Source organism: Hylobates moloch, unplaced genomic scaffold, assembly GCF_009828535.3.
Source record: "Hylobates moloch isolate HMO894 unplaced genomic scaffold, HMol_V3 SCAFFOLD_12, whole genome shotgun sequence".
Taxonomy (NCBI): Eukaryota; Metazoa; Chordata; class Mammalia; order Primates; family Hylobatidae; genus Hylobates; species Hylobates moloch.
In genome coordinates, this window is record NW_026652287.1 from 35,865,086 (window position 1) to 35,888,763 (window position 23,678).

General features: G+C 53.3%; 2 protein-coding genes and 1 non-coding gene across 5 annotated transcripts in view; 1 reads left to right on the forward strand and 2 right to left on the reverse strand.

The window, feature by feature from the left end:
- Positions 1-16,263, reverse strand: RCN3 (reticulocalbin 3). 2 transcript variants are annotated; one of them, XM_032169203.2, is made up of 7 exons: positions 16,101-16,263; positions 15,424-15,671; positions 9,970-10,172; positions 6,900-7,072; positions 4,868-4,928; positions 1,076-1,191; positions 1-525 (listed from the first exon to the last, which is right to left on the reverse strand). In XM_032169203.2, the coding sequence occupies exons 2-7, from the start codon at positions 15,663-15,665 to the stop codon at positions 418-420; spliced, it is 903 nt and encodes a 300-aa protein (XP_032025094.1). In that variant the 5' UTR covers positions 15,666-15,671; positions 16,101-16,263; the 3' UTR covers positions 1-417. The 2 variants fall into 2 exon arrangements, with proteins under 2 accessions (XP_032025094.1, XP_032025093.1); XM_032169202.2 differs by having other exon boundaries at positions 992-1,191; positions 16,101-16,255.
- On the forward strand, positions 9,643-9,715 carry TRNAK-UUU (transfer RNA lysine (anticodon UUU)). The gene has a single exon. It is a non-coding gene; the product is annotated as a tRNA-Lys (tRNA).
- Positions 16,264-17,732: 1,469 nt separating the features above from the next.
- Positions 17,733-23,678, reverse strand: part of FCGRT (Fc gamma receptor and transporter) — an 18,832-nt gene continuing 12,886 nt past the window's right edge. The window contains exons 5-7 of one of the 2 annotated variants that reach the window (XM_032169191.2): positions 19,396-19,665; positions 18,596-18,712; positions 17,733-18,151 (exon numbers count right to left, since the gene is read on the reverse strand). In XM_032169191.2, the coding sequence (XP_032025082.1) occupies positions 18,042-18,151; positions 18,596-18,712; positions 19,396-19,665 (497 nt within the window). In that variant the 3' untranslated portion in view covers positions 17,733-18,041. The remainder of the gene's footprint in view (positions 18,152-18,595; positions 18,713-19,395; positions 19,666-23,678) is intronic. The other variant, XM_032169192.2, reaches the window with a different exon arrangement.

Sequence of the window (23,678 nt, forward strand, 5' to 3'; positions counted from 1 at the left end):
GGCGCTGGCTTTTATTGCCTCCTGGCAGAAAGGAGGTGTCCCAGGCCGGGCCAGGCAGGAGAGGGCTGGAGCCAGGGAAGTTTCAGTCTGTGTGGTGGAGGCTCAGATTTGGAGCTGGAGGAGTTGGTGGCGGTTCTTAGAGTCTGAGCTTGGGGCCAGGGTCCCTGGGTCTGGGCTGGGAAACTCAGTCAGAAATAGGTGTTGTTTATCCTCTGGGACTATGACAGCCCCTCCCTGGGGTTGGGGGTGTGACAGGGACAGAAGCCGACCCAGGGGGTCCCTGAGAGCCCAGGGGCAGGAGGATGCCTGGGACTGCATCTGCCTCCCGCGGGGCCTGGACAGGGAGGGGGCCAGACCACGGTGGCCCCTCCTCGGGTCATTGCGCGGGCCTCTGAGGCTGTGGCAGGTGCGCGGGGCTCACAGCTCATCGTGGTGCCGGGTCAGGTCCTCGCCGTAGTTGGTGGCCTGACTGCCCACAAACATGTTCCAATTACCCAGGATCTCTGCTTTGCTCAGCCGCCCGTCCTGGAGGGAGGGTCAGGGTTCAGAGAGGACAACATGGCCCTGCTTTCGAAAGCCCTCCCTGCATCCAAGTGTGTCCCGAAGTCTCTGGGACCCTTGTTCTCTGGGCCTCTGTCCCTTTCTCTCTGAATCTGTCCCCCTGTCTTGGTCCCTGTCCTTCTCTCTTTGGGTCTCTGTCGCCTTCTGTCTCCCCCTCTCTGTATCTCTCCCCCCCTCTCTCTGGGCCTCTGTCCCTTTCTCTCTGAATCTGTCCCCCGTCTTGGTCCCTGTCCTTCTCTCTTTGGGTCTGTGGGTCTCTGACCCCCTCTCTCTCTGGGTCTCTGCCCCCTCTCTTTTCCTCTCTCTCTGTCCCTTTCTTTATCCCACCTAAAAGGGACCCTGAGCTCCAGGCCCAGGTCTTGTTTGTTTCTGGAGTCTGGCCCGCAATGCCCACCAGCCCCTCGCTCCTGCCGTGGCCCTGTCACTGCACCTTGTCCGTGTCGCTCTCGTGCAGCAGGTGGTTGGCTTCCACCAGGGGCTGGTCCTGGGCGGGGGGCAGCACCCAGTGGCCCACCTCATTCCCGTCCAGGTGCCCGTCCTTGTTCAGATCCCGGAAGTCCCGGAACTGCTGCCTCTCTGTCTGCACCCACGCCGGCTCCTCCTCCCCGGGCTCGGCTGAGTACAGATCCGCTGGGGGCCGGGACAGAGGGGACAAGGTCAGGGGCAGCTCTGGGGGTCTAGTGGAGCTGGGGGCTGATCCTGGCTCTGATACTTCCTGAACCAGGCCCTCGAGCAACTCACTACCCTCTCTCTCGCCTCAGCGTCCTCTTCTGTTTCAATGGAATTAGTAACAAAACCTGACTTACAAGCAATCATTTATGTTACAGGTGAAATTCATTTGATTGGTTGATTGCCTGATTGATTTCATTGACACACACGTGAAGTAGTGTGTGCATTGGGCAAGGCAGTGCCTGGCACATAGTAAGCAATGTCCTGCAGGAGGAACGTGTGAGGATGTTTCTGGCCAGTTAGCAGGTGACAGATATGCCAGGTGCAGTGATGACTGTAATCCAACACTTTGGGAGACCCAGGCAAGAGGGTCATTTGAGGCCAAGATTCAAGGCCAACCTGGGCAACATAGCAAGTCCCTGTTTCTACAAAAAAATTTTTTTTTTTTGAGATAGAGTCTCGCTATGATCACCCCACTGCACTCCAGCCTGGACGACAGGGCAAGACCCCATCCCCTTTTCTTTTTTAAGATGGAGTTTCGCTCTTGTTGCCCAGGCTGGAGTGCAATGGCACGATCTCAGCTCACTGCAACCTCCGCCTCCCAGGTTGAAGTGATTCTCCTGCCTCAGCCTCCCGAGTAGCTGAGATTACAGGCGCGTGCCACCACGCCCAGCTAATTTTTGTATTTTTAGTAGAGACGGGGTTTCACCATCTTGGCCAGGCTGGTCTCGAACTCCTGACCTCGTAACCCACCTGCCTCAGCCTCCCAAGGTGCTGGGATTACAGGCTGGAGTGCAGTGACACAATCTCAGCTCACTGCAACCTCCACCTCCCGGGTTTAAGTGATTCTCCTGCCTTAGCCTCCAGAGTAGCTGGGATTACAGGTAGCTGCCACCATGCCCAGCTGATTTTTGTAGTTTTAGTAGAGACAGGGTTTCATCATGTTGGCCAGGCTGGTCTTGAACTCCTGACCTCAAGTGATCCACCCACCTTGGCCTCCTAAAGTGCTGGGAATACAGGCGTGAGCCATGGCGCCCACCTCAATTTTATACATTTTGATATGTTACTGGTTGGGGAGGAGTTAAGAAATAGGTGCCAGAGCCCAAACACCAAGGTTCAAATCCCAGCCCTGCCTCTTCCCATTGTCTTCAGCAGATCCCTTCAACCCCCCTGGGCCTCAGGTGTCATCTGTATAATGGAAGATAGTGAGAGTGTCTGCCTCGTAGAGCTGAGGAATGGAAGATGAAGTCTTAATGGGATGAAGTAATTGAGAAGATAGGCTGGGTGCAGTGGTGGTTCGCGCCTGTAATCCCAGCACTTTGGGAGGCCGAGGCGGGTGGAAAACCTGAGATCAAGAGTTCAAGACCAGCCTGACCAACATGGTGAAACCCCATCTCTACTAAAAATACAAAATTAGCCAGGCGTGGTGGTGCACGCCGGTAATCCCACCTACTCAGGAGGCTGAAACAAGAGAATTGCTTGAACCTGGGAGGCGGAGGCTGCAGTGAGGCGAGATCACACCACTGCACTCCAGCCTGGGCGACAATAGCGAGACTCTGTCTCAAAAAAAAAAAAAAAAAAAGAGATGGGGACAGCTGCTGGCATCTGGGGCCTGTGACCTCCTTGTTGTCAGGGCCTGTCTTGTGCACGGGAGAATGCTCAGGGGCATTCCTCGGCTCCATCCAGGAGACGTCAGTAGCATCCTCTCCCCTCTAAAAGTGACAACCAGAAATATCTCCAGAGGCCACACTGGGCCTGGAGTCTCAGCTACTTGGGAGGCTGAGGTGGGAGGATCCCTTGAGCCCAGGAGGTCAAGGCTGCAGTGAGCCAAGATCACCTCACTGCACTCCAGCCTGGGCGACAGGGCAAGACCCCATCTCTTTTTTTTTTTTAAGACGGAGTTTTGCTCTTGTTGCCCAGGTTGAAGTGCAATGGTGCGATTGAGGCTCACTGCAACCTTTGCCTCCCGGGTTCCAAAGATTCTCTTGCCTCAGTCTCCCGAGTAACTGGGATTACAGACTCCTGCCACCAGGCCCGGCTGATTTTTGTATTTTTAGTACACCATCTTGGCCAGGCTGGTCTCGAACTCCTGACCTCATGATCCACCCATCTCAGCCTCCCAAAGTGCTGGGATTACAGGCATGAGCTACTGCGCCCAGCCCAACCCCATCTCTTAAGAAAAAAATATAAAAATGTTCTCTCAGCCAGGTGTGGTGATTCATGCCTGTAATCCCAGTTCTTTGGGAGGCCAAGGTGGGAAGATTGCTTGAGCCCAGGAGTTCTAGACCAGCCTGGACAATATAGTGGGAACCCATCTCTATTGAATAAAGAGAGACACACACACACACACATAGACAGAAAGAAAGAAAGAGAGTGACAGAAAGAAAGAAAGAAAGTGAGAGAAGGAAAGAAAGAAAAATGTTTTCTCGTGTAGGATATGGTCAGAAAAAAATAAAAGAATAAACAATGTTTTCAAACTTAAAAAAAAAATTCCTAGCTGGGCTTGGTTGCTCACGCCTGTAATCCCACCACTTTGGGAGGCCAAGATGAGCAGATCACCTGAGGTCGGGCGTTCCAGACCAGCCTGGCCAACATGGTGAAATCCCATCTCCACTAAAAATACAAAAATTAGCCAGGTGTGGTGGCAGGCACCAGTAATCCCAGCTACTCAGGAGGCTGAGGCAGAAGAATCTCTTGAGCCTGGGAGGCGGAGGTTGCAGAGAGCCGATATCATGCCACCGCACTCCAGCCTGAACAACAGAACAAAACTCTGTCTCAAAAAAAAAAAAATTCCTTGTTAGCTTTCTCTTTGACTAAATTTTTTGCCCACTAGGGTCAGGGACAGTGGCAGGGGCCCAGGGAGAACTCAGAACTCAGGGGGTATTGTGAGGGTCCCCCCAACATCCCATGTAACAGGAAACACAGTGCTTGCTGTGCAGATGCAGGTTCAAGACCAGCTTCCTGACCCCCATCCTCAACTAAACACAGCCCCTGAGCCTTGATTTTGTAGAAACTCTAGACCCCCAGGCCGGGCGCGGTGGCTTACGCTTGTAATCCCAGCACTTTGGGAGGCCGAGGCGGGCGGATCACGAGGTCAGGAGATCGAGACCACGGTGAAACCCCGTCTCTACTAAAAATACAAAAAATTAGCCGGGCGTGGTGGCGGGCGCCTGTAGTCCCAGCTACTCCAGAGGCTGAGGCAGGAGAATGGCGTGAACCCGGGAGGCGGAGCTTGCAGTGAGCTGAGATCGCGCCACCGCACTCCAGCCTGGGCGACAGAGCGAGACTCTGTCTGAGAAAAAAAAAAAAAAAAAGAAACTCTAGACCCCCAAGAAGGGACTTTGTCTGTGTTATTGTCTGCTGTAGACGCAACCACCCATATGCAGTAGGTGCTCAGTAAGTGTTTCCCGGGCGTGACACACAGCAGGTGCTCCATAGATGCTTTTTGTGTCTGGTAAACAGTAGGTGCTCAATAAATGTTGGGTGGCTAAATGAACTCAAGCAGTGAGTGCCCCTGCCCCCATGTCTGAGGGCCACTGCTCTCTGATGATGGGTGATGTACCTCTGGCTGCCCCACCAACCCTGCCCATGCCTGAGAGAGGACAGGCATCCCAAGAAGAAATTGGGGTCCACTCACCAATGTACTCCTCCACCTGGACATAGCCGTCTTTGTTTCTGTCCAGGTCCTCCAGGGTTTCCTGGGGGAGAAAGGGGCATTGAGGCTGGGGGCCGATGACCCTGGCTCCTGGGGGAAGCTGGACCCCTGGTGTAAGAGTGAGAGGTTCTCTTGGAAATTTAGCTCCGGGCAGCTGTGGGGGGCAGGCATAGAGCAATCTCAACAGGCAGCATGTGGGACATTTGCAGGCTTTCTGGGATGTTGTCATCATACAGGCACTACCTGCATTTACAGGGCGAGAGCCCGGAGGCCCCAGTGTCCAGCAATGCACAGGTTTGTTGCTCACAAGGAAAGCTGTCCTGGTTCCCTAATAACTTGCTCAAGCCGCAGCAAACACCCCGGAAGGGGAGAAGCTCCTTTAAGTTTGGCAGAGCCTAGAACCTACCTCTGCTTTATGGGTGAACATGGTGCACTTTGGGGGGTCTTCTGACACACTTGACACCTCCGCTCCTTGTTTTTGTGCCCTTCTTGAGCAAAACGACTTTTGTTCCCCAATTTATATCCAAACTCATTCACTATAAGACTGTGGGCTGGGCACGGTGGCTCACACCTGTAATCCCAGCACTTTGGGAGGCCGAGGCGGGAGGATCAATTGAGCCCAGAATTTCGAGACTAGCCTGGGCAACATGGCGAGACCCTGTCTCTACACAAAATTTAAAAATTAGCCAGGCATGGCCGGGCGTGGTGACTCACACCTGTAATCCCAGCACTTTGGAAGGCCGAGGTGGGCGGATCAGGAGGTCAGGAGATCGAGACCATCCTGGCTAACACAGTGAAACCCCGTTTCTACTAAAAAAAAAATTAGCCGGGCATGGCAGCATGCGCCTGTAGTCCCAGCCACTTGGGAGGCTGAGGCAGGAGAATGGCGTGAACCCAGGAGGCAGAGCTTGCAGTCAGCCGAGATCGTGCCACTGCACTCCAGCCTGGGCGACAGAGCGAGACTCCCTCTGAGAAAAAAAAAAAAAAAAATTAGCCAGACATGATGGCTTGTGCCTGGTGGTCTCAGCTTCTCAGAAGGCAGAGGTGGGAGGATCACTTGAGCCCAAGAGTTTGAGGTTGCAGTGAGCTGAGATCGAGCCACTGCCCTCTAGTCTGGGTAGCAGAGTGAGGCCCTGTCTCAAAAAAAAATAAAAATAAAAATAAAATAAAATAAAATAAAATAATATAAAATATAAAATAAAATAAAATAAAATAAAATAATTTTTAAAAAAAAGGAAGGAAAGAAAAAAAAGCCTTCTTCTATAGAGCAAAGCACATTTTGGGGTCAGGCACAGCGGCTCACGCCTGTAATCCCAGCACTTTGGGAGGCCAAGGTGGTCAGATCACCTGAGGTCAGGAGTTCAAGACCAGCCTGGCCAACATGGTGAAATCCCATCTCAACTAGAAAAAAATACAAAATTGGCCGGGCACGGTGGCTCATGCCTGTAATGCTAGCACTTTAGGAGGCTGAGGCGGGCGGATCACCTGAGGTCGAGAGTTTGAGACCAGCCCAACCAACATGAAGAAATCCCGTCTCTACTAAAAATTATCCAGGCGTGGCGGTGCACGCCTGTAATCCCAGCTACTCGGGACACTGAGGCAGGAGAATTGCTTGAACCCGGGAGGTGGAGGTTGCAGTGAGCCGAGATCGCACCACTGCTTTCCAGCCTGGGCAACCAACGGAGACTATGTCTCAAAACAAAAAAGAAAGAAAGAAAAGAAATTGTATAAGGTGGGGCACAGTGGCTGTCTGAGGGAAGGCTGGGGGCCTGGACCCCAAGTGCGAGCACAGGGGGAGGCCAGACGAGGAGAAATCAGACCCCAGTGGTCTGAGAGTGGAGGTGGGAAAGCTCACTGTCCTCTGACCTGTGTTTGCGGCCTGGCTTTCCCGGCAAGATGCTGGAGAGCCAGGTGACTGCCTGCCCCCCCGGTCGGTGCTGGGAAGCAGGACCTGAACTGGAAGCCTGGGTCCCCGGAAGGGTGTGGGGGGCAAGGTTTCCCAGCCACCACTCACAGCAATCACGATGTCGCGCATGTGAGGGAACTCCTCGGGGTGTAGGAAGGCCGTCAGCTCCTCACGAGTGGCCATCGAGTCCCCATCCTGGTCGGCCACCCGGAAACGCCGCTCGTCCCGAGCCAGCATCTTTTTGTAGGTCTCTGCGTCCTCCACATCATGAAATTCTTCACCTGGGGAAGGACAGGTCTCAGTGAGATGAGCTTTAATGGAGGAAACGCCAAGCAGGTTAAAACAAAGACAAAGTAAATCCTACTGGGGTACAAAGATTTCTGTGGAGTTAATAATAAGTATATATCAGTAGGCTGGACGCGGTGGCTCACGCCTACAATCCCAGGCTGAAGCTGGTGGATCACTTGAGGTCAGGAGTTCGAGACCAGCCTGGTCAACATGGTGAAACCCCATCTCTACTAAAAAACTACTTAGCCGGGCATGGTGGGGCACGCTTGTAATCCCAGCTACTCGGGAGTCTGAGGCGTGAGAGTCGATTGAACCCGGGAGGTGGAGGTTGCCGTGAGCCGAGATTGCACCACTGCTTTCCAGCCTGGGTGACAGAGGGAAGCTATGTCTCAAAAAAAAAAAAAGAAAAAAAAAAATTTAGAAGGCTGGCACAGTGGCTCACACCTGTAATCCCAGCACTTTGGGAGGCCAAGGTGGGTGGATCGCCTGAGGTCAGGAGTTCGAGACCAGCCTGGTCAACATGGTGAAACCCGTTCTCTACTAAAAATACAAAAATTAGCCTGGCATGGTGGTGGGTGCCTGTAGTACTAGCTACTCGTGAGGCTGAGGCAGGAGAATTGCTTGAACCCAGGAGGATGAGGTTGTAGTGAGCCAAGACCTTGCCATTGCACTGCAGCCTGGCCAAAAAGAGTGAAACTCCACTCCATCTCAAAAAAAAATAAAAAAGTAGGCCGGGTGCGGTGGCTCAAACCTGTAATCCCAGCACTTTGGGAGGCCGAGGTGGGCAGATCACCTGAGGTCGGGAGTTCGAGACCAGCTTGACCAACATGGAGAAACCCCATCTCCACTAAAAATACAAAATTAGCCAGGCATGGTGGCGCATGCCTGTAATCCCACCTACTTGGGAGGCTGAGGCAGGAGAATCGCTTGAACCCGGGAGGCGGAGGTTGCAGTGAGCTGAGACTGCGCCACTGCACTGCAGCCTGAGCAACAACAGCAAAACTCCCTAAAAAAAAAAAAAAAAGCATATATCGATACTTTATATATAATTTGTATATATATTATATAAGTATATAATACGTTATATAACATATTATTAGTGTGTGTGTATATATATATATATATATTTTTTTTTTTTTGAGACAGAGTCTCACTCTGTCGCCCAGGCTGGAGTGCAGTGGCACGATCTTGACTCACTGCAAGCTCCACCTCCCGGGTTCATGCCATCCTCCTGCCTCAGCCTCCCGAGTAGCTGGGACTACAAGCGCCCGCCACCATGCCCGGCTAATTTTTGTATTTTTTAGTAGAGATGGGGTTATTACCGTGTTAGCCAGGATGGTCTCGATCTCCTGACCTCGTGTTCTGCCCGCCTCAGCCTCCCAAAGTGCTGGGATTACAGGCATGAGCCACTGTGCCCAGCCATATATATATATATTTTTATTTTTATTTTTATTTTTTTGAGACACAGTGTCCCTCTGTCGCCCAGGCTGGAGTGCAGTGGTGTGATCTGGGCTCACTGCAACTTCCGCCTCCTGGGTTCAAGTGATTCTCTTGCCTCACCCTCCAGAGTAGCTGTGATCACAGGTGCACACCATCACGCCCAGCTAAGTATTTTTTTTTTGGTAAAGACGGGGTTTTGCCACGTTGGCCAGGCTGTTCTCTAACTCCTGATCTCACGTGATCCACCCGCCTCAGCCTCCCAAAGTGCTGGGGTTACAGGCGTGAGCCATGGCACCCAGGCTACATAACATATTACATCCACACAATAAATTAGTTAACTTGTGAGAGATTATATGCTAAGCTGTTTATGTACAACATTGCATTTAATCATCACAAAAAAGCATGTACAGTGGGTTTTTCCATGTATTCTACTTTCTGAATGCAAAAATCGATTCTCAGAGAGAAGAAATAACTGATCCAAGGGTGTGGAGACAGGAATAGCGGACTTTGAGTTGACAGTGGCCCTTTTAGCCCCAGACTGAGGCTGTGATGGGGTAGCTTACAGGGACTGAGATGGCTTGACCGAGAGGAGGGGAAGGGCATTGTAACTGTAGGGAACAATATGGGCAGAAGGTAGAGGTTTGAAGAGTGTGGTGAGTTCAGGAAAACTACAGAAAATCCATTTGGTGCAGAAAATGCAGAAAAACAAAGCTACAGGTGGAAACGTCCCGGCTGAGGGGTGGGACTGTCTCCTGGGGGCCCAGGAGTGGGAGGGAGGGGCAGAGTCAGTGCTGGGCGTGAAGACCGCCCCCCCCCCCAGCCCTGTGGAGGACAGGCTGGACGGGGAAGCTGGGGCCAGGGACAGAGAGGAGAGGAGGGAGAGAATGAGGGCTGTGTGTGTGGCAGGGGGTGGGGCACTGAGGCTGGGACTTGGGACAGAAAGCAGGGATCTGAGAGTCAGGGGCTGAGTAACTGGCTTTGGGGTTCTCAGGATGAGAGGTCACGGAGGTTAGGGGTCAGGATGACAAGGCATGGAAAGTAGGTGTCCTTGGCCAGGGATCTCAAGTACCCTAGTCATATTGTCATAGAGGTGGTGGGTCCCAGAATGAAAACCCTGAAGGGAACCTGGGTAGTTTAGTTGGTAGAGCATTGGACTTTTAATTTGAGGGCCCAGGGTTCAAGTCCCTGTTTGGGTGCGTTCAGTGGCTTTTAGCACCTAATTGTGACTTCATGTTGAAGCATGCAGCTAAATACCAGAAAATAAGCAAACGAAAAACAAACAGAGAAGCCAGAGGTGAGAAACTGAAGATCTCATAGTGATGGGCTCCTAAAAGAGCCTGGTTAGGGGCCAGGGACTCTGGGTAAATGGGTTCAGGGTTCTCAGAATGAGGCGGTCTAGAAGGTCAGGGTCACGGTGTATGGGGAGCAGGGTCGGGGGCTCGCCGCGTACCGGGCGCGTAGTGGCCATAGGTGGCGTTGCGCAGCTCCTCCCAACCCACACGCCCGTCGCGGTCCGTGTCGTACGTGTCCCAGGCCGCGCTCACCGAGTCCTGTATGTGCCGCTGCTGCGTGTGTGTGATCCACGCGCGAAGCTCGGCCAGCGACACCCAGCCGTCGCCGTCCCCCGCGCGGTCCATGCGGTCCACGATCCTCCTGCAAGCCGGGGCGGGCACACGTCAGTCTCTGGTCCCTCCCCCAGGCCCCGCCCCTCGCACGGGCCACGCCCCCTGGGACACTTCGTATCGGGGCTAAAAATACAGTCCACGGTCCGCGGGCGAACTGGGGAGGGGCGCGTGTCAATTTCGGGACCAAGCCCACCGGAGGACCCTACCCCTCAGGCTAGGGTCCACCCCCGAGTCGAGTCAGGCCCTTCTCGAGAGCGAGCAGGCCTCCTGGGAGCACTGCGGGGGAGGGACCTACTACGATGCAGGGCCACCCTCTCCGCGCCGGCCCCGCCCTCGGCCTGCACGTGCTGCACCTCTCGCTGGGCTGAGCTGGGGTGGTGAAGGGGAGCGCGGCGTCGCACTGCGCCCCTTGCCAAGGGAGCCCTGTTGCAAGATTGACTCTGAACCCAGACAGCCACGGCCACACCCCCGATCCCCCCCCCCGCCCCCCGCGCTGTCTCAGGCCCCGACCCGCCCCATGCCCCGCCCCCTTACCAGGCTGCGCGTGTCAATTCCAGCCCTGCCCTGTGCTGCGCCCCGTGGCTTTCCCCTGCCTGCTCCCGGCTGAATCAGGCACTGCCCGAGGACCATCACCGGGGTCCTCCCTGTGGGGGCTCAGTCTCCCTGTGCCGCTCCCCATGCTCCTCCGGGTTCCTGTGCCCCTCCCCGTCGCATGTCAAGCCACTTTAGGTTCCATCTCTCCCCTTCTCTCGGGCCACGCCTGTCAGTTCCCGGGCCCCTCTCCTCTCCCTTGGTGATGCCCTGCCAGGCCGGTCCTCTCCCAATCTCTAATTAACAGAGACTACATGGAGCCCTCCTCCCTGTCACCGTCCCTAGACCCCCGCGGCCCTCTCCCTAAGGTCGAAAATTCGAGACAGCAGAGCCCTCTCCAGGCCTGCCTGAGTCACCGCCCCACCTCCCGCACCAGGCGGTCTCTGCTCCAGTCTGTCAAGGGCCCGACTCTGTCCCCGGAATCACACCCTTCTCTGAGGTTCCTGCTGTTGTTAAGCGCTTGGGCTCCACAGCCAGACATTTTAGGTCCAAATCCAGCCACTTCCTCTTACTGGCTGTGTGACTGTGGGCACGTGACTTAACCTCTCTGTGTCTCAGTTACCCCTCTGTAAAATGGAGAGAAAAAAACGGTACCTGCCCTAAAAGGGCGGTTGTGGAGAATAAATGAGTTAGGCCATGTAAAGCACTTAGGACAGGACAGGCGCAGTGGCTCACGCCTGTAATCCCAGCACTTTGGGAAGCCAAGACAGGCAGATCACTTGAGATCAGACATTCCAGACCAGCCTGGCCCACATGGTGAAACCTCGTCTCTACTAAAAATACAAAAATTAGCCAGGCGTGGTGGCGCGCACCTGAAATCCCAGCTACTCTGGAGGCTGACGCGGGAGAATTGGTTGAATCTGGGAGGTGGAGGTTGCAGTGAGCCGAGATAGTACCACTGCACTCCAGCCTGGGCAACAGAGCGAGACTCCGTCTCAAATAACAATAACAATAATAGGCCGGGCACGGTGGCTCACGCCTGTAATCCCAGCACTTTGGGAGGCCGAGGTGGGCAGATCACCTGAGGTCAGGAGTTCCAGACCAGCCTGGCCAACATGGTGAAACCGTCTCTACTAAAAATACAAAAATTAGCCGGGCACAGTGGTGGATGCCTGTAATATCCACTAGTCGGGAGGCTGAGGCAGGAGAATTGCTTGAACCCAGGAGACGTAGGTTGCAGTGAGCCGAGATCGTGCCACTGCACTGCAGCCTGCGCAACAGAGGAAGACCTTGTCTCAAAAACAAACAAACAAACAAACAAAAAACACTTTGGAGGCCGAGGAGGGCAGATCATGAGGTCAGCAAATCTAGATCATCCTGGCTAACACGGCGAAACCCCGTCTCTACTAAAAATACAAAAAAATTAGCCAGGCATGGTGGTGGGTGCCTGTAGTCCCAGCTACTCGGGAGGCTGAGGCAGGAGAATGGCGTGAACCCGGGAGGTGGAGCTTGCAGTGAGCCGAGATCACGCCACTGCACTCCAGCCTGGGAGACAGAGCGAGACTTCGTCTCAAAATAATAGTAATAATAATAATAATAACAATAATAAAGCACTTAGGACAATGCCTGGCATTGCCATTAGTGCTAAGCTAAATGTGCTAACCTGTCACTGCCCTTCTTCCTCCATTTCTCCTTCATGCATGCCCATCCAAGCACAATCTCCCAGCCAGCAGTCCTGGGGACCACCGCCACTGTCTCCATCCTGATCTGGCCACCATCTTGTCTTGTCTTCCACCTGGACTATTGCAGTGGCTTCCTCACTGGGCTTCCTGCTTCTTGCTCCCTACAGTCTGTTCCCCACCTCGCAGCCAGCAGGATTCTCTCAAAACCTAAGTCAGCTCACGTCCTCCCTCAGCTCTACTCTCAATTGGAGAAAAGCCTAAATGTTCATCGTGGCCTAAAAGGCTTTGTATTGCATGATCTGACCCCCTTTGCATGGTCTCAGGCAATCCGCCAGCCTTGGACTCCCAAAGTGCTGGGATTACAGGCATGAGCCACTGTACCTGGCCCTCTCTCTTTTTGAGACAAAGTCTTGCTCTGTTGCTCAGGCTGGAGTGCAGTGGCATGATTTTGGCTCACTGCAGCCTTGACCTCCCAGGCCCAAGTGATCCTCCCTCCTCAGCCTTCCTAGTATCTGGGACTACAGGCACACGCCACCATGCTGGGCTAATTTTTGTATTTGTTTTGTAGAGGCGGGGTATCACTATGTTGCCCAGGCTGGTCTTGAACTCCTGGGCTCAAGTGATCCCCCAGCCTCGGCCTCCCAAAGTGCTGGGATTACAGACATGAACCACCATGCTGAACCCCTTTGCTCCTTCTCTGCCCTCACCTCCCACTCTCTCCCCTTTCTCACTGAGTTCCAGCCACATGGGCCTCAGAACTGTTGCTCAGACACTCCAAGCCCACTCCTGCCTCAGGGCCTTTGCACTTAACTGTTCTGTCTGCCTGGAATGCTATTCATTCAGATACCCACATGGCTCAACACCACATACCACCTTCTCATGGAGGCCTTTTCCAAGTTCCCTGTTTAAAATTGCAGCTGCAGCCGGGCGCGGTGGCTCATGCCTATAATCCCAGCACTTTGGGAGGCTGAGGCTGGCAGATCACCTGAGGTCGGGAGGTCGATACCAGCCTGACCAACATGGTGAAACTCTGTCTCTACTAAAAATACAAAAATTGGCTGGGTGCAGTGGCTCACGCCTGTAATCCCAGCACTTTGGGAGGCCGAGGCGGGTGGATCACCTGAGGTCGGGAGTTCGAGACCAGTCTGACCAACATTGAGAAACCCCATCTCTACTAAAAATACAAAATTAGCCGGGCATGGTGGTGCATGCCTGTAACCCCAGTTACTCGGAAGGCTGAGGCAGGAGAATCACTTGAACCCGGGAGGCGGAGGTTGCGGTGAGCCAAGATTGCGCCACTGCACTCCGGCCTGGGCAACAAGAGCAAAACTCCGTCTCTACCCGGGCCTGGGCTGGGTGCTGTGGCTCACACATGTAATCCCAGCAATTTGGGAGGCCGAGGCGGGCGGATTGCCTGAGCTCAGGAGTTTGAGACCAGCCTGGGCAACACAGTGAAACCCAGTCTCTACTAAAATATAAAAAAAAAAAAAAAATTAGCTGGGCGTGGGGGCGTGCACCCATAATCCCAGCTACTTGGGAGGCTGAGGCAGGAGAATTGCTTGAACCCGGGCGGCAGAGGTTGCATGAGCTTAGATCACACCACTGCACTCCAGCCCGGGAGACAGAGTCTCACTCTGTCTCAAAAACAAAAAAAAGAAAGAAAAAAATAATTAGCTGGATGTGGAGGCGTTCACTTGTAGTCCTAGCTACTAGAGAGTCTGAGGCAGAACAACTGGTTGAACCAGGGAGATGGAGGTTCCACTGAGCCGAGATCGCGTCACTGCACTCCAGCCTGGGTGACAGAGCAAGACTCCATCTCAAAACCAACAACAACAAAAATAAAAATAAAAAATAAAAATACAAAATTAGCTGGGCGTGGTGGCTAGCGCCTGTAATTCCAGCTACTTGGGAGGCTGAGACAGGACAACTGCTTGAGCCCAGGAGGTGGAGGTTGCAGTGAGCTGAGATGGCACCACTGCACTCCAGCCTGGGTGACAGAGCAAGACTCCATCTCAATAAGTAAATAAATAAATAAATAAAAATTGCAACTCCCCCCCACCAACAACCTCTCCCCTCTACACTTTCTGACTCTCTTGCTTTATCTTTCTTGGATGCATTTATCTCTATTTGATCCACTTTCTACTTATTGACTTCTTGCAGTTTCCCTCACCACAGTGTAAACTTCAGGAGGACAGATGTGTTAGCTGTGGTAACTTCAGCACCTAGAGCAGTGCCTGGCACATAGCAGGTGCTGGATAAACCTTTGTAGGCTGAATCAGTGTCAGGAGGATGCACAGATGAAGGGGGCTGGTCCCATTGCGCCCCCCTGCCCTCAGGCCTGGACAGAGAGGGTGGACAAGCCTCCATTCCACCCAGCTCACCCTGAAACTCAGGGCTTCGCCACTTTCCTGCCCTGGCCGGGCTCCTTAAAGGCCAAACCTCATTTTCCACACCAGTCCTGCCATTTACAGGGCAGGAAACTGAGGCTTGGGGAGGGGAGATGTCTGGGACAAAAGAATAAGGAGTGCTTAGGGGGCTGAATCTAACCCAGATTTTGCTGCCCTCAAAGGTCCTCTTTTTTATTGTTGTTGTTGTTTTTTAGACAGAGTCTCACTTTGTTGCCCTGGCTGGAGGGCAGTGGTGCAATTTTGGCTCACTGCAACCTCCGCCTCCCAGGTTCAAGTGATTCTCCTGCCTCAGCCTCCCAAGTTAGCTGGGATTACAGATGCCCATCACCACGCCTGCCTAATTTTGTATTTTTAGTAGAAACGGGATTTCACCATGTTGGCCAGGCTGTTCTCGAACTCCTGACCTCAAGTGATCCACCTGCCTTGGCCTCCCAAAGTGCTGGGATTACAGGAGTGAGCCACCACGCCCGGCTTCAAAGGTCTTCTTTAGGCCTCAATTTTAACTTAATTTGTTTTTCCCAAGGAGAGAAGGTAGAATTTCATTTCTCACAGAGAAGTGAAGTTCAGTCCACGCCATTTCTCTGACCCCTGTCAATACCCCTGCGTCTCTCTCCCAAGCCCCACCTCAGAACACGCCCCAACCGAATGTCTGTCTTACCCCAGACGGGCCTGGCTTTCCTCTGGGGTGAGTTGGTCGAATTCCTTGGCCACTTCCCGTCCCAGGAAAGCCTCATGGTCGTACTGGAAGTTCCCGTGGGCGTCATCATGGGGGGCGTCGCTCAGGGGGGCCGCCTGGTGCACCCTCCCCTGGCCATGAGTGCCTGCGTCTGGGGACGGCTTCCCCTGGGCCCTGTGCCTCAGTAGCAACAGAAGCAGCAGAAGCGATGCTCGCCACATCATCGGTCCCTGGGGAGTGGCAAAGGCCAGGGGTCAGGGGTCACAGGGATGGGGACAGACACGGGACAGGAGAATGGCGGGGTGGAGGGGTTACCTAGGACAGGACAGGGAGATGGAAGTTGGCTGCAAACTTTTGGGCTCAAAAAGGGCGGGCGATGGGGGAAAAGAGGGCGGGATGCTTAGAGGTAAAGCCACCTATGGGGAGGACCGAACCTTCTGATGGAGTCTCAGGAGGGGTCCCAGACCTGCCAGGGGGAATTTCAGAGAGAGACGTGGCGCACATCCCACGCAAAGTACAGGGCATAGTTGTGGCCAGCGAGAGGTCAGGCAGGCTCCCCGTCATTGCTCCCAGTCCGGACCCTGATCCTCGACCCGAGCCGCCCCGAGGCGCCCTGAGCCGCCCTCTCTGGACAGAGGCCCCCCACCCACTCCCTTTACCCTGTTATCCAGCTTCGCTCCGCTCTCCACGCTCCGCTCTGCGTTCCCGCAAATGTGCCCAATTCGGCAGCTCTCCAGTCAGGCCCCGCCTCTGGCAGCGCACAGCCCCGCCCCCCGCCCAATGAGCTCGCACGAGCGTCTCAAGGGGCGGGGCCAATGAGTGCATGGGGTGCCGCGGGCGCTCCTCGCCACGTCCACAAAGGAAACCGCAGCTTGCCCGGGGAAGGTGGGTGGGCGACGCCGCAGTGACGCGGCCGGGGAGAACTACAACTCCTGGCAGTCGTCGCGGCACTCTGCCGTCCACCTCCAGCTGTTCTAGTCCCAACGCCTCACGGGAAATGTATTTTTCCCTCTTTCCCTTTGTCAGGATGGTTTAAGAAAGAGGGTGTAAGTTCCAACACTTCTATACCAAAAACAACAACAACAACAAACAAAGAAACAAAAAGAACGAAAGAAAAGAAAAGAAGGCCTGGCGTGGTGGCTCACGCCTGTAATCCCAGAACTTTGGGAGGCCGAGGCAGGCGGATCACCTGAGGTTGGGAGTTCGAGACCAGCCTGACCAACATGGAGAAACCCCATCTCTACTAAACATACAAAATTAGCCGGGTGTGGTGGCGCATGTCTGTAATCCCAGCTACTTTGGGAGGCTGAGGCAGGAGAATCACTTGAACCCGGGAGGCAGAGGTTGTGGTGAGCCGAGATCGCACCATTGCATTCCAGCCTGGGCAACAAGAGCAAAACTCCGTCTCAAAATAAATAAATAAATAAAAATAAAAAATAAAAGAAAAAAAAAGGAAGAGCAGAATCAAGAAGGGGCCGGAGGAAATATCCCATTTCCTCCAAGAGTGAACAGTGCTCCTCGCTCCTCTTGGGCTCCAAGGATTCAGGTGGTCAGACAGTAGCCAAGAATTCCTCGAAATGCCTGGCATGGCAGTCATCCAGTAAACATTTGTAAAAGTTATGAATTAAAAACACATGACCTCAGGTTGGGCACAGTAGCTCAATGCCTGAAAATCCCAGAACTTTGGGAGGCTGAGGCAGGTGGATCACCTGAGGTCAGGAGTTCCAGACCAGCCTGACCAACATGGTAAAACCCCGTCTCTACTAAATACAAAAAATTAGCCAGGTGTGGTGGCGCATGCCTGAAATCCCAGCTACTTGGGAGGCAGGAGAATCGCTTGAACCTGGGAGGCGGAAGTTGCAGTGAGCTGATATCGCGCAATTGCACTCCAGTCTGGGCAACAAGAGCAAAATTCTGTCTGAAAAAAAAATACGTGACCTTAGGCCGGGCGCGATGGCTCACGCCTGTAATCCCACCCCTTTGGGAGGCAGAGGCGGGTGGATCATGAGGTCAGGAGATCGAGACCATCCTGGCTAACATGGTGAAACCCCGTCTCTACTAAAAATACAAAAAATTAGCCAGGCATGGTGGCAGGCGCCTGTAGTCCCAGCTACTCGGGAGGCTGAGGCAGGAGAATGGTGTGAACCCAGGAGGCGGAGCTTACAGTGAGCCAAGATTGCGCCACAGCACTCCAGCCTGAGCAACAGAGCAAGACTCCGTCTAAAAAAAAGAAAAAAAGAAAAATACATGACCTGATATATAAAACTGGCAGGTTCCCCCCGTAGCAGCATGTTACCTGTAGGAGAGATCTGAGGCCCAGCCGCCATTCAGTCCCCCGACTCATTCCCTTACCTCCCCTGCCTGAAAAATGATGAGAACACACTGATTCGGGCCCAAACTCATGTTATATTATCGAGGTGGAAAACAGCCATATGTATTAGGAGGGGAAACTGAGGCAGACCACAGGACAGGGCTCCAGAGGGAGGACAACTGGGCCCAGAACCCCTTCTGGAGGCTCAGAGATGCCAGTGTTCCAGGAGGTCTCACAGCATGAAAGGGGCCTGACTACATTCGCTTTTAGCAGTCAGAATGGCGGATGGTCAGGCGGTGGCTGGGATCACATTTACATCCTTCGAATCAGCATCCTGGGCCTCCCCTGGGGTGGGCAGGAGGGCTCCGGTGTCGTCTCCACGAAGGGAGATCCAAGGGGCTGAGGAGAGACAGAGGGAGAGGTCATAAGAATCTCTGAGGCACTCTGGGTCTGACTGGCGTCCCCCATTTCTGTGTGTGTCTCACACACTCTTCCTCAGTCTCTATCGCCTTCCTTCTGGGCCTTTGTCTCCCCTTCTCCCAATTTTCCGTCCCCCCCGCCTTTCTACATCTTTGCCTCCCTCCTCTGGGTCTGTCTCCCCCTCCCTCTATCCATACCTCTCTCTGGACTCTGTCCCCTCTGGGTCTCTGTTCTCCCGTCTCTGGGTCTCTGTCTCTGCCCCCCTCTCTCTGCACCTCTGTTCTCCCATCTCTGGGTTTCTGTCTCCACCTCTCTCTGGTCTCTGTCCCCCCTCTCTCTGGTCTCTGTCCTCCCAGGTCCGTGTGCCCCTCTCTTGGGGTCTCTGCCCCTCTCTCGGAGGCTCTCCCTCCCGCTGCCCCACACCTGGCAGCCCACTCCTCATCCTTCTCCACAACAGAGCTCCTCCTACAGCCGCTGCCATGAGTAGCAAGACACCGATGACGATTCCCACCACGAGCACGGAGGACTTGGCTGGAGATTCTGCAGCCAGAGAACGCTGTGAGATGTGAAGCAGCCCCTCCACCCCACCCAGTCAGGACACAGAACTGGGGGGGTCCCAGTCCCTCCCAGCCTTGGAGATTCCAGCACCAAGTGTCTGATGGGCAGAGGCAAGGCCAGGCGAGTGATCTGGGCAGAGTGCCCCCAGGTTGGATGTAAGAACCAGCCACAGCACGAGCGACCGCGGTCACACCGGCAACGGATCAGCAGCGGCAGGGCGGGGCTGTGCCGGTGCAGTGGGGAGAGGCAGGCAGAGCAGTGGGAAGTCAGCCTCATGGGCCCCGGCAGTAGCAAAGCAGCAGGCGGTCAGTCTTGGTGAGAACGGGCATAGCAGACAACAAATGGTCAGATTCCGGGAAGACCCGCAGCAGCAGCAGCAGCAGCAGCAGCAGGATGGAAAATGGTCAGACTCAGGGAGGACTGACCATGGCGGTTAACAGCTCTTCAGACTCAGTGAGGCCAGAAGCAGCAGGAGATGGAAGGCAGTCGGCCTTGGGAAGGACAAGCCATCAGGTTTTGGGGGCACTGACAGGCGCGAGGTTCAAGGCAGTCAGATTCAAGGAGGTGGCAGCAGTGGGGAGGAAGGTCAGACTCAGGAAGGACTGGCGCAGCAGTGAGACAAGGCAACGGGAAACCAGGAGCATCACCACTGGGCGGGGCCTCACCCAGCTCCACCCTGAGTGGCTGCGCCAGCCCTGCGTGCTGCACGATGCAGCAGTAGTGGTGCTCATCGCCACTTTTGACTGTTAGTGACGACGAGGCGTGGAAGGATCCGTCACTGTTGGGGCCGAAGTCGCCCTGGCCGGTGCCAGCGGCCAGCCCATTCCGCAGGAACCGAAGTTGCAGCTCCGGAGGGTAGAAGGAGAAGGCGCTGCAGGTAAGCACGGAAAAACCAGGGCTGCCGGGTCGGGCCTTCAAGCGCATGGAGGGGGGCTCTGCAGGAAACCAGGCAGATAGGCCTAAGTCGCGAGCCCACCACTCCCAGAGCCAGGGCTGGACAGGGACAGAAAGAGGCCTCCATGTTTGCACTGTGCTAACCCCAGATAATACACTGGTAAAAGGGGAGGCGCTTCCTAGGTGACAGAGACTCAACCTATCCACCCTGAAGGTGTCCCCTCAAGATGTCACCTCTCTGGGCTGGGCATGTTGGCTCACGCCTGTAATCTCAACACTTTGGGAGGCCAAAGTGGGTGGATCACCTGAGGTCATGAGTTCGAGACCACACTGGCCACATGGTGAAACCCCATCTCTACTAAAAATACAAAAATTAGCCGGGCACCTGTAGTCTCAGCTACTCAGGAGGCTGAGGCAGGAGAATCGCTTGAACCTGGGAGGCAGATGTTGCAGTGAGCCAGGATCGCGCCACTGCACTCCAGCCTGGGCAACAGAGCGAGACCCCGTCTCGGAAAAAAAGAAAAAAAAAAAAAGATAATAAGAGGATAATTATGAAAAATTCCACACCAACACATTTGAAAATTTAGATGAACTGAACACATTCCTGATAAATACAACCTTCTAAACTGACACAAGAGGAAATTTAAAACATCAGTAGTCCTATAACTATTTAAAAATTTTTTTTTTTTGAGATGGAATCTTGCTCTGTTGCCCAGGCTGGAGTGCAGTGGTGCGATCTCGGCTCACTGCAAGCTCCGCCTCCTGGGTTCACGCCATTCTCCTGCCTCAGCCTCCTGAGTAGCTGGGACTACAGGCGCCCGCCACCACACTCGCTAATTTTTTGCATTTTTAGTAGAGACGGGGTTTCACCGTCTTAGCCAGGATGGTCTCCATCTCCTGACCTCATGATCCACCCACCTGGGCTTCCCAAAGTGCTGGGATTACAGGTGTGAGCCACCACGCCCGGCCTTTTTTTGTTGTTATTGAGATAAGAGCCTGGCTGTCACCCAGGCTGGAGTGCAGTGGCACGATCTCGACTCACTGCAACCCCCGCCTCCTGGGTTCAAGCGTTTCTTCTTCCTCATCCTCCTGAGTAGCTGGGACTACAGGTGCACGCACCACCATGCCGGGTAATTTTTTTATTTTTAGTAGAGACGGAGTTTCACCACATTGGCCAGGCTGGTCTCAAATTCCTGACATTGTGATCTACCTGCCTCAGCCTCCCAAAGTGCTGGGATTACAGGTGTGATGCACCGCACCCGGCCTATTTAAAATTTTTAATCCATAGTTTAAAGCTTTCTGAAAACTAAAATTCCAGGTCCAGAAGACATCAATTAGTGAATTCTTCCAATGTAGAAATGATTCTCCTCCTACACAAACTCTTCAGGCCATAAAAGAGAGGAAACACTCTCTCAACATATTTTGAGGTCACCATCATCTTGACAACAAAGGACATTATAAGAAAGAGAACTTAAGGCCAATGTCATAAATATAGATTGAGGACAGGTGTGGTGGCTCACACCTGGAATCCCAGCGCTTTGGGGGTGGAGGCAGGCGGGTCACGAGGTCAGGAGTTCGAGACCAGCCTGACCAACATGGGGAAATCCCATCTCTACTAAAAATACAAAAAATTAGCCAGGTGTGGTGGCGTGCACCTGTAATCCCAGCCTCGCAGGAGGCTAAGGCAGGAGAATCGCTTGAACCGAGGAGGCAGAGGTTGCATTGAGCCGAGATTGCATCATTGCACTCCAGCCTGGGTGACAGAGCGAGACTCTGTCTCAAAAAAAAAAAAAAAGATTCAGAACTCTTAAACATAATATTAGCGGACAGGCTGGGTGCAGTGGCTCACTCCTGCAATCCCAGCACTTTGGGAGAATGAGGCAGGTGGATCACTTGAACCCAGGAGTTGGAGACCAGCCTGGGCAAATAGTAAGACGTAGTCTCTACTACAAATAAAAAAAATTAGCCAGTGTGGTGGATGTGCCTGTGGTCCCACCTACTCTGGAAACTGAGGCAGGCGGAATCCTTGAGCCCAGGAGTTTGAGGCTGGAGTGAGTTATGATCACACTTGGGTATAGCCACTGCACTACAGCCTGGGCAACTTAGTGAGACCCCGTGTCTAATAAAATAAAAATAAAAAATAAAATGTATATAGAAATGCAAATAACCTAGAAAAACACAGGTGATAAAGCTGGAGAAGTTACCTACTAAATATCAAAACTTTCTTTTTTTTTTTTTTACACTGACTCTCTGTCCCCCAGGGCTGGAGTACAACAGCGCAATCTCAGCTCACTGCAACCTCTGCCTCCCAGGCTCAAGTGCTTCTTGTGCCTCAGCCTCCCAAGTAGCTGGGACTACAGGTGCACGCCACCACGCCTGGGTAATTTTTGTATTTTTAGTGGAGACAGGATTTCACCATGTTGGCCAGGCTGGTCTTGAATTCCTGACCTCAGGTGATCTGCCCACCTTGGCTTCCCAAAATGCTGGGATTACAGGAGTGAGCCACCATTCCTGGTCTAGATATCAGAACTTTCTATAAAGCTACATCAAATTGGCCGGGCGCGGTGGCTCACACCTGTAATCCCAGCACTTTGGGAGGCCGAGGTGGGTGCATCACAAGGTCAGGAGATGGAGACTATCCTGGCTAACACAGTGAAACCCCGTCTCTACTAAAAATACAAAAAAATTAGCCAGGCGTGGTGGCGGATACCTGTAATCCCAGCTACTCAGGAGGCTGGGGCAGGAGAATGGCGTGAACCCGGGAGGCAGAGCTTGCAGTGAGCCGAGATAGTGCCACTGCACTCCAGCCTGGGTGACAGAGCGAGACTCCATCTCAAAAAAAAAAAAAAAAGCCGGGCGCGGTGGCTCACGCCTGTAATCCCAGCACTTTGGGAGGCTGAGGTGGGCGGATCACGAGGTCAGGAGTTCGAGACCAGCCTCGCCAATATGGTGAAACCCCATCTCTACTATAAATACAAAAATTAGCTGGGCCTGGTGGCGCATGCCTGTAGTCCCAGCTACTCAGGAGGCTGAGGCAGGAGAATCGCTTGAACCCAGGAGGCGGAGGTTGCAGTGAGCCGAGATCGTGCCACTGCACTCTAGCCGAGGCAACAGAGCGAGACGCTGTCTCAAAAAAAAAAAAAAGCTGCATCAAATTAAGAGAGTGAGGTATTGGCACTAAGTCAGTCCAATAAATCAGCAGAATAGGAGAGGGTTGGAAGCATATCCACCTTACCCACAAAACACACTCCCCTGCAGTCCAGTGAGGGAGAGGGGATGATGGTCTAGCAATAAATGATGCTGGCCGGACATATGAACCTCAACCCCTACCCTCATCATAACATGCAATTAAAATCGATGGTATCACTAAATGTAGAAACTATTTATCAACAAAGCTTCCAGAAGACATAGGTGAATACCTTCATAACTCAGAGGAAAGATTCCTTAAAGAGAATATACAACAAAGCTACAGAATGAAAGATAAAATTGAGCTTTATAAGTTAAAATTTATAAACTTGGGGCCGGGCGTGGTGGCTCAGACCTATAATCCCAGCGCTTTGGGAGGCCGAGACGGGCGGGTCACGGGGTGAGGAGTTCAAGACCAGCTTGGCCAATATGGTGAAACTCCGTCTCTACTAAAAATACATAAAATTAGCTGGGCATGGTGGCAAGCCCCTATAGTCCCAGCTACTCAGGAGGCTGAGGCTGGAGAATCACTTGAACCCGGGAGGCGGAGGTTGCAGTGGGCAGAGATTGTACCATTGCACTCCAGCCTGGGTGACAGAGCAAGACTCCGACTAAAAAAAAAAAAATTCATAAACTTTATAAAATGTATAAATTGAAATCGATAAACTGAATTTCACCAAAATTAAGAATTTTTGTTTATCCAAAGTTTTCATTAAGGGAGTGAAAAAGGTTGGGTGCAGTGGTTCATGCCTGTAATCCCAGCACTTTGGGAAGCTGAGGCAGGAGGATCACTGGAAGCCAGGAGTTCAAGACCAGCCTGGGCAACATGGAGAAACCCCGTCTCTGAAAGAGTTTAAAAATTAAGTAC